This window comes from Myotis davidii, unplaced genomic scaffold (assembly GCF_000327345.1).
Source record: "Myotis davidii unplaced genomic scaffold, ASM32734v1 scaffold363, whole genome shotgun sequence".
In the NCBI taxonomy this organism is placed as follows: Eukaryota; Metazoa; Chordata; class Mammalia; order Chiroptera; family Vespertilionidae; genus Myotis; species Myotis davidii.
The window spans coordinates 3,586,895-3,598,909 of NW_006294069.1; the positions used below are offsets into that span (position 1 = coordinate 3,586,895).

The 12,015-nt window shown below is 54.0% G+C and overlaps 2 protein-coding genes across 4 annotated transcripts in view; one reads left to right on the forward strand and one right to left on the reverse strand.

Moving 5' to 3' along the window:
- The window catches only part of HIC1 (hypermethylated in cancer 1), a 3,955-nt gene extending 2,452 nt beyond the window's left edge, over window positions 1–1,503 (forward strand). The window contains exon 4 of the mRNA XM_015566811.1: window positions 1,390–1,503. Within this exon, the coding sequence (XP_015422297.1) occupies window positions 1,390–1,503 (114 nt within the window). The remainder of the gene's footprint in view (window positions 1–1,389) is intronic.
- Window positions 839–12,015, reverse strand: part of SMG6 (SMG6 nonsense mediated mRNA decay factor) — a 242,125-nt gene continuing 230,948 nt past the window's right edge. For all 3 annotated transcript variants that reach the window (XM_006768100.2, XM_015566788.1, XM_015566789.1), the window contains 4 exons: window positions 9,155–9,308; window positions 5,990–6,201; window positions 5,613–5,694; window positions 839–2,571 (listed from right to left, as the gene is read on the reverse strand). In XM_006768100.2, coding sequence (XP_006768163.1) covers window positions 2,441–2,571; window positions 5,613–5,694; window positions 5,990–6,201; window positions 9,155–9,308 — 579 coding nt within the window. In that variant the 3' untranslated portion in view covers window positions 839–2,440. The remainder of the gene's footprint in view (window positions 2,572–5,612; window positions 5,695–5,989; window positions 6,202–9,154; window positions 9,309–12,015) is intronic.

Sequence of the window (12,015 nt, forward strand, 5' to 3'; positions counted from 1 at the left end):
TGGCGGCGGCCCCACCTCCGCGGCCTCACCTGGCCTCACTGCTTTGTGCCTTAGCCCGGGGATGGGGGTGGGTTGGGGGAAGGGAGATTTATATTTTTGATATCAGCTTTGACCAAAGGAGACCCCCGGCCCTTCTCCGCCTCTTCCTGTGGTTCGTTGGCCCCCTCCCCCGGCTCCGTGCTGCTCTTGGGGGTAGGGGTGTCACTGTTGGGGCGCTCCCAGCCCTACCTCCGGCCCTTGCGACCACACCCATTCTCACTGTGAATCTCCCCGCTGGGGTCGGAGCGTCGGGCAGGGTTAGGGAGCTGGGAGGGGACTGAGCCGGCCGGAGGGCCCCCTGCCCCCCGCTCCCGCCCGCCCCGGGACTGATAATGTGAAGTTCCTCATTTTGCACAAGCGGCACTATCCCCAGGGCCAATCCTTCCCTCCCTCTGAAGTCAGAGGGCTGAGACAGCCCGGTCTACCCGGTCTCCCACTCCTGCGGTGTCCTCTCCCCCTTCCCCGAGGCCCCGGACCATATTTATTGCATGCGCCCCCGGGCAGCCCCATCCCCGAGCCCAGGCAGGGCTGGGCTGGAACGTGGTCTCTTTAGCTCCCTCCTCCTCTTTTGTATATTTTCTACCTTGTACACAGGCTCTTCCAGAGCCGCTTCCATTTTCTATACTCGAACCAGAAAGCAATAAAGCAGTAACCAAGGACCCTGGACCCTGCAGCTCTCTTCTGCCTTGCACTAGGACCTGGTGCCAGCACCAAGGAGGGTGGAGGGACCAGACACAGGGGCAGAGCCTTGGACCTTCCTCCCTCCCCAGTCCCAGAGACAGATCAGCAAGAGGTCAGGTATATCTCATAACTAAAAATTTATTAAGGAAACAAAACCAGTGCTGCCAATAGGACAGAAAGGAGAGCTGGGTCTCCCACCCACCCAGTCATCAGCCTTCATCCAGGGCAGAGGATCTCAAAGGAGGCTGGGGACATTGTACCCAAATAACCCGGTTTTCTGAGGCCCTGGGAAACTTATACCCCCAAACCATTGGCTGTGGCTCCCCTGTACAGTCCGTCTCCTTCTGGCATACTCTCGGGCCTCGGGAGGGCACAGCCAAGCTCCCATCCTCTGGGCAGGCTACATATAGTTAGGGGTTCTAAGGGATACCCCCACTGGTCCCATCAAAACTTAATCCTGGCTTCTCGTCAAAACCCTGTCTTCCCTGCACCTCTGTTCCTGGGTTGAGAGAATGAATCCCCAGTGCAGTAGGAAGCCTCCTGAGTGAGGCTTTGAACATAGGTGCCAACTAAAGAGGCAACAAAAAACTCAAAGGCCCTGTGTCAAGCTCTTCTAGGGAAAGCTAGAAATAGGGTGCAAACTCCAGGCTAGGCAATGCTCTCTTCTAGGCACGAGCCTGGAAGATTCTCGTAGCACAGGGGCCTGGGAAAGAAGGTTGGGGAAAGGGGAGCTTAATTAGGTTCCTGGTACAGGTACTGGAGGAAGAGGGAGATTCAGAGTGAGAACACCCAAGGCAAGGAACTGATGTGAGATTGAGGGGGCCAGGAAGGTGAGAGGGATCAACTAGAAAGAGGAGGGGGGGTGGGCTGGTGCAGGGGGGAGAGAAGGAGGACAAGAGAGAGGAGGGGAGAAATGAGAAAAATCAGGAAATTTTGTCCAGTGGGAACTAGAGCAAAAGGAAGGCCAAGGGGAGAGGAAGCAGGCAAAGGCCACCCAGGAAGCCTGGGCCTGAGACCAGATGTCCCTCCCCTCTACACTCCTGACCATCCACGGGGAAAAGGGCAAAGTGTAATGGACCCAGATTGATAAGGGCAGGCAGAGCAGCAGGATGGGGGCAGGGGGTGTTTGGGGCAGAAGAAGTGGGGATCTAGGGCTGCTGTATGGAACATGGTGTCCAGAGCCCAACTTAGGTCCATGTGGGAACCCAGGCCTTGAGGGAAAGACACCCCCTGGGCACTCTCTTCATGGCGTGGCCAAGCCCCTTGGACATGTTCAGCACAGGGGTTCTGATGGAGATTAAAGGGACCCGTGACCTCACCTGCATCTGATGGAAATTCTAACCTCCTTAACCCATCTCCACTTGAGAAAGTGGCTGACTCCCGAGGCTGAGAAAGCCTTCCCCCAACCCTTTAAGTAGGGGAGGGAGAAAGACTGAGAGCGTGGGCAGCCTATCTAGCTCGCCCACCCGCTGTCACTGCAGCCAGCCACCTCCCTACTCAATCTTGACAGCCCAGGAGGGTCCCAGCAGCTTCCGCCCAACCCTTGGGAGGGGCTCTGTGAGGAGCAGCTCCCCCACAGCACGGCCACGGTGTGGGTTGGAAGAGGATGGTTTATTGTCTGGGTGGTTTGGTGGCTCAGGCATGTGGGCATCTTCTGTGCTACACTGGGCACCTGGTGGCCTCTCAGGAGCGGTTCCATGGGGATGGCCCGTGTGGCCCCTCAGCCCACCTGGGCCCACGTGAGGAAGGCCGGGATGTCCCGCACAGGCACGTTCCTCGTCAGCGCCTTCACACGCAGGTTCCGGTCATCCGTCAGCAGCACCACCTCCCGCAGCAACCGGATGGGCTCCTCTGTTGGCACAAGAGGGCAGAGACCACTCTGAGGCAGGAGACAGACACTGCCAGCCTCTCCTCTCTCTGGAGGGGAGCATGGTCCTGGGGGGGGGGGGGAAGGCGGGGTGCATGAAGGCCAGGCATTTCTTGGCCCCTTCCACAAATCCTTTCCCTCAGGCAGATGATCAGCTGAGGACGCCCCTCCCCTGCTGGCTTCGGGAGGGCCATGCGGAGAGGCTGGCCTCCTGCTTTGGACCCCTGCCTCCTGCACAGGACTGTGCTGCCTTGTGTCTTGAGAGCTGCCCAACCACTGGCCTCCACACAGCCCCTCCCAGCACTCTGAACCGAGGGAGCAGAAGCAGCCCCTTTCCTCCCACTCCTACTGCGTGGCTGGTCCTGGACCCAGAACACTTGTCTTCTACACATCCTCTCCCTCCAAGGCCAGCAGGTCTTAATACCCTGTTAAGACGTAGAAAACAGTATCCAGGCCTCCCAGATGTGAGGAGAGGGGTTAGCTCAAGGGAGTTCTGAGGGAAGGGCAAAAAGGTCCTTGGCAAAGTCATACGAAGGTGGTCCTGAGGCTACAGTCAAATGATTTCCTCTATTAAATAAAAATAAGCCATGGTGAAAAGCACAGAAGAGGAAAAATGAAAAGGTAAAGCCAGGCTCATCCTCCCAGTTCCCTCCCTTCCTGTGTCCCTGCCTTGCTCCGGGTAGACCTCTGTATGCTTCCAGATTTCTTTATACACATTTACAAGTATATATATATTTGTTACATAGGCTTCCCCCCACAACTTTACAATCATACTAGCCATACTTACTTTATTCAAATCTTATACATTTTAAAGATCTTTCTATACGGACACAAATGGCCTTCATTCTTGTTAGAGGACTTTTAGCAGGAAGTCGTCCACCACCTTTCTTCCCCTAATTCCCTAACCTTTTAATGTACTGGGGAGAACTTAAACTGGGGCCAAGTACTCACACAGTGACACCCCCACCCCCTGGCAAGGCCCCTCAGGTGGCAAGTCCACTCCTGAGTCCCAGGCTGGGTGCTTCCAGACGGAGGCCGGCAGACAGTGAGGCACAGGGAACATCCTGCGGGGCTTACGGACTGCGGGTGCCGGCTGGGCTGAGGGATTGCAAACGTCCATGTCGGACCTGAGCAGTTTCAGGCTTTCCAGCTCCAGGCAGGGAGGCTGAGAACTGGCTGTCAGCCTTGGGAGCAGTTGCGGGGAAGGAGGAGGGAGAGGCACTTGAGGTTGATGGTGGAGAGAGAAGGGGAGAAGTGAAAGGAGGGTGTGATGGGAGGTGAGGGGCTGTGGTGGGCGAGAGGGAGAGGAAGGTGACCATGGGTAAAGGGGATGCTCTGAGACCACTCAACTGCCTGGGCCTGACCCTCTGGGGTGTGTGAGTGCAGGGTGGGTGGGGTGGTATCTTGTGCGGTGCTGTGTGGGACTCCCAGCTGGCTGCCCGAGTCTGTCTGCAGCCCCGCCATTCCTGCCCTGGGACTCAGACCAGGAGAGCCCCAGGCTTTAGGTCAGCCAACTGAGGCCCCGCGTTGCTGGCAGGGGTCTTCAGGGGTTTCTGTGGATACTTTGAGACATTTTCAACAATAAACATCCTCTGTTTTGACACTGGTAACTTCACTTTGTTAGAAACCAGAGGCAGTCATCTTGTCAGGCCCCATCCGCCATAATCCACATGATTTTAAAATTCAACATCGTTTACATATAAACATTTGGTGACAGTTTCTCTGTGAATCTGACAAGTTAATCTGCTAAGAATTCACACTGACAAATAGGGTTTGATTACACCAGCCGTTGCTGATGTAATTCTGATAGGGGTGGACCTCAGGATGGCAGTGGGTTCCTGTAGGCTGTTTAGGGTGAAGTGGGGGTTGGGGGTGGGGAGACTAGTATGGCCAAAGCCAAAATGTGTCTCTGCTAAGAACGAAACAGCTCTGAGGCTGGGTGGGGCCGCAGCAGTATCTGTCCCATACTTCCCAACAAGGCCTTCTGCACGCCTGCCTACCTCGCCCAGAAGGTGCCCCTCTAGGAAGCTGCCTGGGAGCAGAGCTCAGGTTCCCGTTTGACTTAGCCTGGATTCATTTTTACCCTTGAATGTTCCAAATCTGGTACTAAGGGACAGTAGGTGCAAGCCCTGTGGCAGGACCTGTCTGAAGAAGAGCAGTGTGGACTCATTATCAACCCCTGGTACAGAGGCCGAGGCAGGAGTGAAGGCTGCACTAACGTGGGTGGGAGGAGCAGTAGGAAAGAAGTCAGCCCCCAGACCAGCCCGGAAGCCATGGTTAAGAAAATGAGCAGAGGTGGGTGACGACTAAAAGACGATGACAAGAGACTACATATACAAATGGTGAGAATTATCAGCTCTGCAGATGACACTGAGCTATTCCTTCCAAAAGAAATGTCAGATTCCCGGGAGTCAGGAGCAGAAAAACCTGAGTTTCACTGACTCCAAGGGGCTATACAGGAAGTTCCGGGTTGAGTGAGGAGCTCAAGCTCTCGCCCCCAACTCCAGTCAGCCTGCGAAGCACTGCAGCTTACCGCCGTAGGGAGAGAAGAAAAAACCCACTACTCACTGGGGAAGCACCTCCGCCCACGCCTAGCACAGGGCAGACATCAGGGATGAACTAAGAGGATGAGCATGGCCCAGAGCAGGGACCACTGGGGACTGTCCTCGCAGAGCAGAGGGCTAGGCTCAGGAGACTGTGGCCAGAATAAGCTACACTGAATCATAGAGACATTCTTGCTGTCAGAGAACTCACTGAGGACCCAAGAAAGGAAATGGATGTACGCCGAATGGGAAAGCTCACTGCCCGGGGCTGGCTTCCTGGGCTAGGCCCATTCCTGCTTGGCCCACCTGACATCTCCTAGGGGTGGGGGAGCCACGACAGGAGGGTCTGACTGCCAGGGGGGCAGGGAACTAAGCTTGTCTCAGCACTGACCCCCCATTTTTTCAAACTCTCCTACAGCCAAGGATGGCAGGACAAGGTAAAGCCGGGGATGGGTGATCTTGAGGCAGAGGCAAAGCTGTACCTTTGTTGGTGGGCATGAAGTCCTTCGCCTTGTCTTTGCAGTAGTGAAGGCAGCAGGAGAGGATCAGGTCATCGTTGTTACCCTGGAGGAAGACAGTGTGAGGAGTGCTACTGGGCAGGAGGGGGCGCTAGGCAGAGAAGGCACAGATATACTCTGCCTCTGGGGTGCTGGGGAGGGTCACCTCCCAGAGCCCCTCCCATCCATGCCCTGGCGGGTCCAACTGTGCCAACAGTGACTTATAGGACACGAATTCCCATTCCTGGGCCTCGACGGTGGCTGCCCCTCAGCTGCCCAGGTTGACTGACCTTCCTTTAGTCCCCTGCTCCTGGGGACCCTGATCTGAAGCTGGCTATCTCCCTTTCTGCCAGGGGTCTTACCAGCTGGCCAGTGATGTCCTCACTGCGGAAGGCGATGGATTCGAGTTCGTTGCCACGGCTGGTTAGGGCCCGCAGGCAAGAGTCCCGACTCTCAAATCGCCGCTCAAGGAACTCGATGGACTTCCGGGCCTTTTCCTGCACCACACGGGCATAGCCCCCAGCCCGGTGATCTGTCTCCTGACCCTTGGCCAGGCCATCCAGCTCATTGATCACTGAGGAGATACAGTTCCACAAGGCATCAGCCTCAGCAATCAGCAATTATGTCTATCTTTACCCTAGGCCTTGCTTTCCCAGCCAGCCCCGCCCAGACCACAGAATCCATCCTGCCCCACAGGAGTCTTCCAGGGAAAGTAGAGGACCTTGGGGGGCAAGAAGCATCCCAGACTTTCCACAGTGCTCTCTCCTCTTTCTGCCTCTTCCTCCAGGCCCTGAGCTTCTCCTGGGAGGAAGTGACAGGGATTTTCTGGAGCTGCTGAATTCAGAGGAAGAAACCTGGCCCCTCTATTGCATTCCTTAGTTATAGGATCAAACTGAAAGGATCCCTCAGGAGAGGTAAGGGTATGGAGCAGCTTAAAGGGGAAGAGGCACTCTCCCTCATCCACTTGGGCCCCCAACCACAGCAGTTCAAGAGGGGGCAAAGTTCTGTGCCCCATGCCCCAGCAGAGGGCAGGGAGGTTACCAAGTGGAACTCAGTAGTCATGGCCCCACTTGCAAGAGCCCTGGTATTCCCCCAAACCATGCCCTTGGCACATTCACCTCCTCTGACGCTGCACGTGTGTGCGTGTGTGTGTCTGTGTGTGTGTGTGCGCGCACGCGCGTGTGCCTGTCTGCCTGCCTGCCTATGTGTCTGGGACACGGCTTCATTTTCTGGTGAAGATTCTTTCCAAAATTCCAGCCAAAAGCCTGAGGTCAAGTGGGAAATATGCACTCCTTGGGGGCTCTGGGAGAGTTTGGGGTCTGAGGCCTCTCCTCGGTGCAATGATTCATGGCTTGGGGAATCAGCATGAGCATGCTGTTCCATGGTGAGCCTGGCACTCACTGTCTGGGTATTCAGAGACACTTTCTGGAAAAGGCCCATGTGGGAACACACACACACGCACACAATGCCCATGCTTTCAGCAACCTGAGGCTACAGTGTCCACACAATGTATGGCTGAGGTTGGGGAATAGTGGTGGATGGGTATACGGTACAGCAAACAGAACATCAAACACAAAAAACTGGTATTCCATCCCAAAATCTGCTTTCCTGCTTCCAAACTAAACAGGCTTCAAAGGGGAAGCTTGTTTGTGCTTCTGCACCAGGCGGGGCTTCTCGATGCTGGGGTCAGGCCTAAGGAGCACGGAGCAGGTTAAAGAGCACAAGAAACAAGCAGGGAAGGCTGCTGGCTTAACCCTTTGTGCTCTGGACATGGGGCAGGAGTCTACTGAGGGAGCCTCATTAAACAGGAGCTCCCTATACAGCCCCTGAGAGTCCAAGGTTCAAAGAGGCTGGTCTGGACTGTTTTAACAGAGTTGTCATTTCCCAACGCCCCTGGGGGCCATCTATTTATTCAGCCTGTATCCTCTGGGTTTTCGCATATATTTGCTCCCTATCCACCAAATCTGGCTTTCTCCACGGAACCATCAGCTTCTCCAAACCAAGGGCTGTAGCCCTGCCATTCACTGGAGCACCAGAGAATAAGGAGACCATGTACATAATAGGGGCCCAATCCATGCGGGTGAACTAAAACCCTGTAGCCTGGGATGGTGCCTGAGGCTCCTTCTAAGTCTGAGGCTCCTGAGGTGCCACCTCTCTCAGTCACACCATTTCCTGACCATCTAGCAAAAAAGGTGCCCAACTCACTTTCTTCCCCCTGAACATCTCCTGGAGGAAAGCACAGAGATGCATTATCCTGAAAGCTTTCCCACCCAGGACCCAGCGAGGGAAGAGGGGAGTTGGAACAACAGGATGGTCTTGTTGCTCTGCCTGCTGAAGAACAGAAATCCTTTCCTTAGGTCTAAGAGCCTGGGTTTAAGAGGTTCTGGCCAGGCCACATGGGGAGGGGGAAGGAAGACAGGGAGGGTGGAGGCGGGACGAGGGCTGCTTCAGTGCCAACATTCTCAGGTGGTGCTAACGTGTTTCCCACAACCCCCCAGGGTTCTATAGCCTCTGCAGGGGCGGATGTTTCCTGCCCTTTGTTTCCACCCTCATCTGGCACTAAGACACTTGGGACTGGGAGGGAAGGCCCAATGGAACATCTTGGCATGGATGCCAGAGGTGGCTTGGCAGGCTGACTGCCAGTCTGGTGGCTTTTCCAGAGGACAGGGATCTCAAACTTGCTCCAAGTGGCTGCTGAGAAGGGGACATTAAAAACCCTGGGCTTCCCAATCCTCTCTCAGACCCTCTTCCTCCATAGCAGAGCCCTCAGCTACATTAGCTGTATCAGTTAGATTAGACAGGAGCCCAGAGCCCAAAGCCCATCCTGGGCCTGACCTACCACAGAGCTCCAAGAACTAAGGGTGCCTAGACAGTCTCCTGGAGACAGCCCAGCTGGGCTCCTCTGGCCTGAGGATGGAAGCGAGCTAGCTGGGTTCTGAGATGCTGACCCTGCACCAGCACCAATGACCAGACAGTGGTAAGGGCCCAAGTGGCAGGAATCCACAGGCATGAGCCAAGGGCTTGCTCTGGAGGGTTTCTGTCGGCCTGGCCTTAGGGTGACATTGGCCAGAAGAATGCTACCTCGAACCAACAGAATGATCATGAAAAGCTACAAGACAATCAGACCAAAGGCATCTAACCACTTCAAAATCCTCCCAGCCTCCCTGCCAGACCACCCAGCAGCACTGCCGTTATCTGCCAGGGCTGAGTGTTTACCAATAACGGGAACCAGCTTTGCTGTTTTACTGCAAGCTTTATAAGGATAAAAACAAGGGCTGGGCTCATGCAGCCTCTGGTTGCTGGGACACAGGAGTACATTTGCTCAAGCAGTTTAAGCCATGGATCAGCCATAATAATTTGAACTGCTTTGATTATTAAACAATCTTCCTTGCCCCACACATTCCCTACTTCTCTGCAAATCCTGTCTGACACACACAGCAGGGCTCTGCCTGCCTGGCCCCTGGGCTGGGGACGTGTGTGTAGAGGGGGCTGCTGTGCACGTGCAGGGCTGCTCTAGCCTGACTCACCGATGAGGGGCACCACCAGGATGTACTTCCTGCTCTCCAGAAGCCGTGCCAGACTGGCCAGGTGGTCAATGAAGCCGTTGGTGTCTGGTACGAGGAACAAGGGCCTGATCTCGAGCTCCATCTGCCTCATCTGACTGTGGTCCTCCAGGACAGCCTACAGGGACACAGAATGGTGAGTGAGCCAAAGAGTGAGCAGGCAGGAGGGTGGGTGAGCCAGGCACTGACTCCACAGTGTGTCAGCATCCTGCCCCCTGAACCTCTTTCCCCTCCAGAAGAACAGCTAGCCCCTGTCAGGCCTGAGGGACAGGCCCACGGCTGGGCAAAACACTGCAATAAAAATGGACATAGACCAAATGGCCCAGAGAATGGGCGTGACTGAAACCCTGCCTAGGGCTGAGAAAGGACCTGATGGTATTCAAAATAACAGGCCTCTGAAAGTAAGACCTTGTGCTAAAAATCTTCAAGGGCATGTCTGGTTCTTTCTCAATTCAGACACTTTATATATGTACATATAGATCCCAAACAATTTGTATTTCAATTTACTTCACCACGTGTGGTTAAAAAAAAAAGTTAAACTCCAAGACTACACAAAAAAAGTGATGCTGACAACTAATAATTAATCTCAAAGTCTCCCACAGCAGCAGGAGTCCACACGGGTGACAGATTAGGGCCTGATCTGTATGTTTGCACAGAGGAAAACTCAGATTGATCAGAATTGCCAACTCCCACCCCCCTGCCTCCCCAGCAATGTCTGCTAAATATTAGTCTTTGTGTTCTACTTGCACTCCTCTGCCATAACTCTGTACAACCTACACTATTACTTACCTGATGTTTTTCTTTAAATTGACTTTAAGTCAACTCAATTTTTGCTTAGCCTCTTTTTTTAAAAAACCTCCACTGTATTTTATTGATTTTGTTTTTTAATATTTTTATTGATTTCAGAGAGGGAGGGAGAGGGACAGAGCAATAGAAACATCAATGATGAAAGAGAATCATTGATTGACTGCCTCCTGCACACCTCACACTGGAGAACGAGCCTGCAACCCCGACATGTGCCCCAACCGGGAATCGAACTGTGACCTTCTGGTTCACAGGTTGACACCAAACCACTGAGCCACGCCAGCCAGAGTATTTTATTGATTTTAGAGAGGGAGAAATATCAATTTCTTGTTCCACTTACTTATGCATTCATCAGTTGCTTCTTGTACGTGCCCTCATCAGGGATTGAACCCGCAACCTTGGCGTACTGGGACGACACTCTAACCAACTGAGCTACCCGTTCCAGGGCACTTAGCCTTTTCTTAAGCAATGACATGGTACATCCATGGTACCAAGGGTGTGACAGCCAAGTCACATGTTTACTAGTGCAAGCTAAATTTCCATAACGGAAAGTCAAAGTGTCCCTTATGCATCATCACTGAAAAACCATCTCGTGTAGCACCTGTGGCCTGAGCACCACACCTTGGAAAGCACACGCCTCGTGCTTGTTAGTCTTATGGCTGTTCACATCTTTCAGGGAAGCTCCATGCACATCTGGAAAAAGCCAATTTTCTCCTGTCTGATAGAGCCTTATGTGTGGCAGTGGCTGTGGGTATGCCTGTCACTACAGAGCAAGGTCACTATTGTGTGGCTTCCTCTTCTGGGGGCCATGGCCAAGAACCAAACTGATTTGCTGGCATCTGCCCAGATGGCGTGCTCCCAGTGTACAGAGCTGGAGGGCACTCACACAAACCTGGCGAGGGTCTGGAGAGCAGGTCCCAGCCCCGTTACGCCCTCTCATGGCCTTCTACCACACACCAGCTCACAGGGCCACAGGCCAGGCTGGGGAGTAGATGTGCGTGCCAAGTGAGAGGGGGCCCACAGTGCTGAGACCTGGCCACTAACAGTCAGTGAGGAAGGTGCTCAGGTTTCACTGGCAATGACAGTAAAACTGAAAGGGCATGCCTTTGAATGCTGGGGGTGGCTTCTCTGTGACCTGCTGGGGACCTCTCCCTATGAGTAAGTTGTTGCTGCCACTGCCACCACAGCTGGTGGAAGGCACAAGCCACAGAACACTGGCAGGCATGAGAAATTCGGCTGAGGACCAGTCTGCTGGGACTACTGCTCTCATTCAGGGAAAGTGCCACTGCTGCTGGCCACCTTCCCAGGGGACTTGGGTCATTCTCTCTCCCCATGGGGCTGCCAACTTGAGGGTGACAGACATTCTGCCAAACTTGGCCTGGGCATTTTCAAATATTTCACTTTGTATTGATGTAATTGACATATAACGTGTAACGGCTTGGGTATTCTGTAAGAACAGCACATGGTCCCCCTCAGGTGCAGCTGACAACCCTCCACTATTTCTCCTTTCACTGTAGGAGCATCAGCATCCCTGGTCCTCACTGTCCCAGCTCCTGGAGTTCTCTACTCAGCTTTCCCACTGCCAGGAACATTTTTCTCAGTATCATAGGCCCTGAAATATCTTTCTGGGTGAGAGGGACAGAATAAGCACTGACACTGGTGAGGAAGGAACAGGGGCACTGGCATCTGTGCTGACAGGGCCTCAGGGCCCTAACTGAGCAGGGCATCTATGCTACTGCCCCACTGACTCCTTTCACATCTCAGTTTTTCTGTCTCCAGAAATGACACTCCAGCCTGGTTTGCCTCTAAGGAAGTGGAACTAGCTGTCAGTTTTGACCCTGTGTGAATGAGCTCCTAAGACCTTATTCCATCAGACCTTTAGAGCTGGCAATAGGCAGAAGGGCCTTTAGGCCAATTGGCCAAGGGACTACCTGGGAGCTAGCTGAGCTACTTGTGTGTTCTGATGACAGGACAGAAGCAAAATCTAGGAGCAGGGTCAAGGGAAGCAGTCTGAGTTCTCC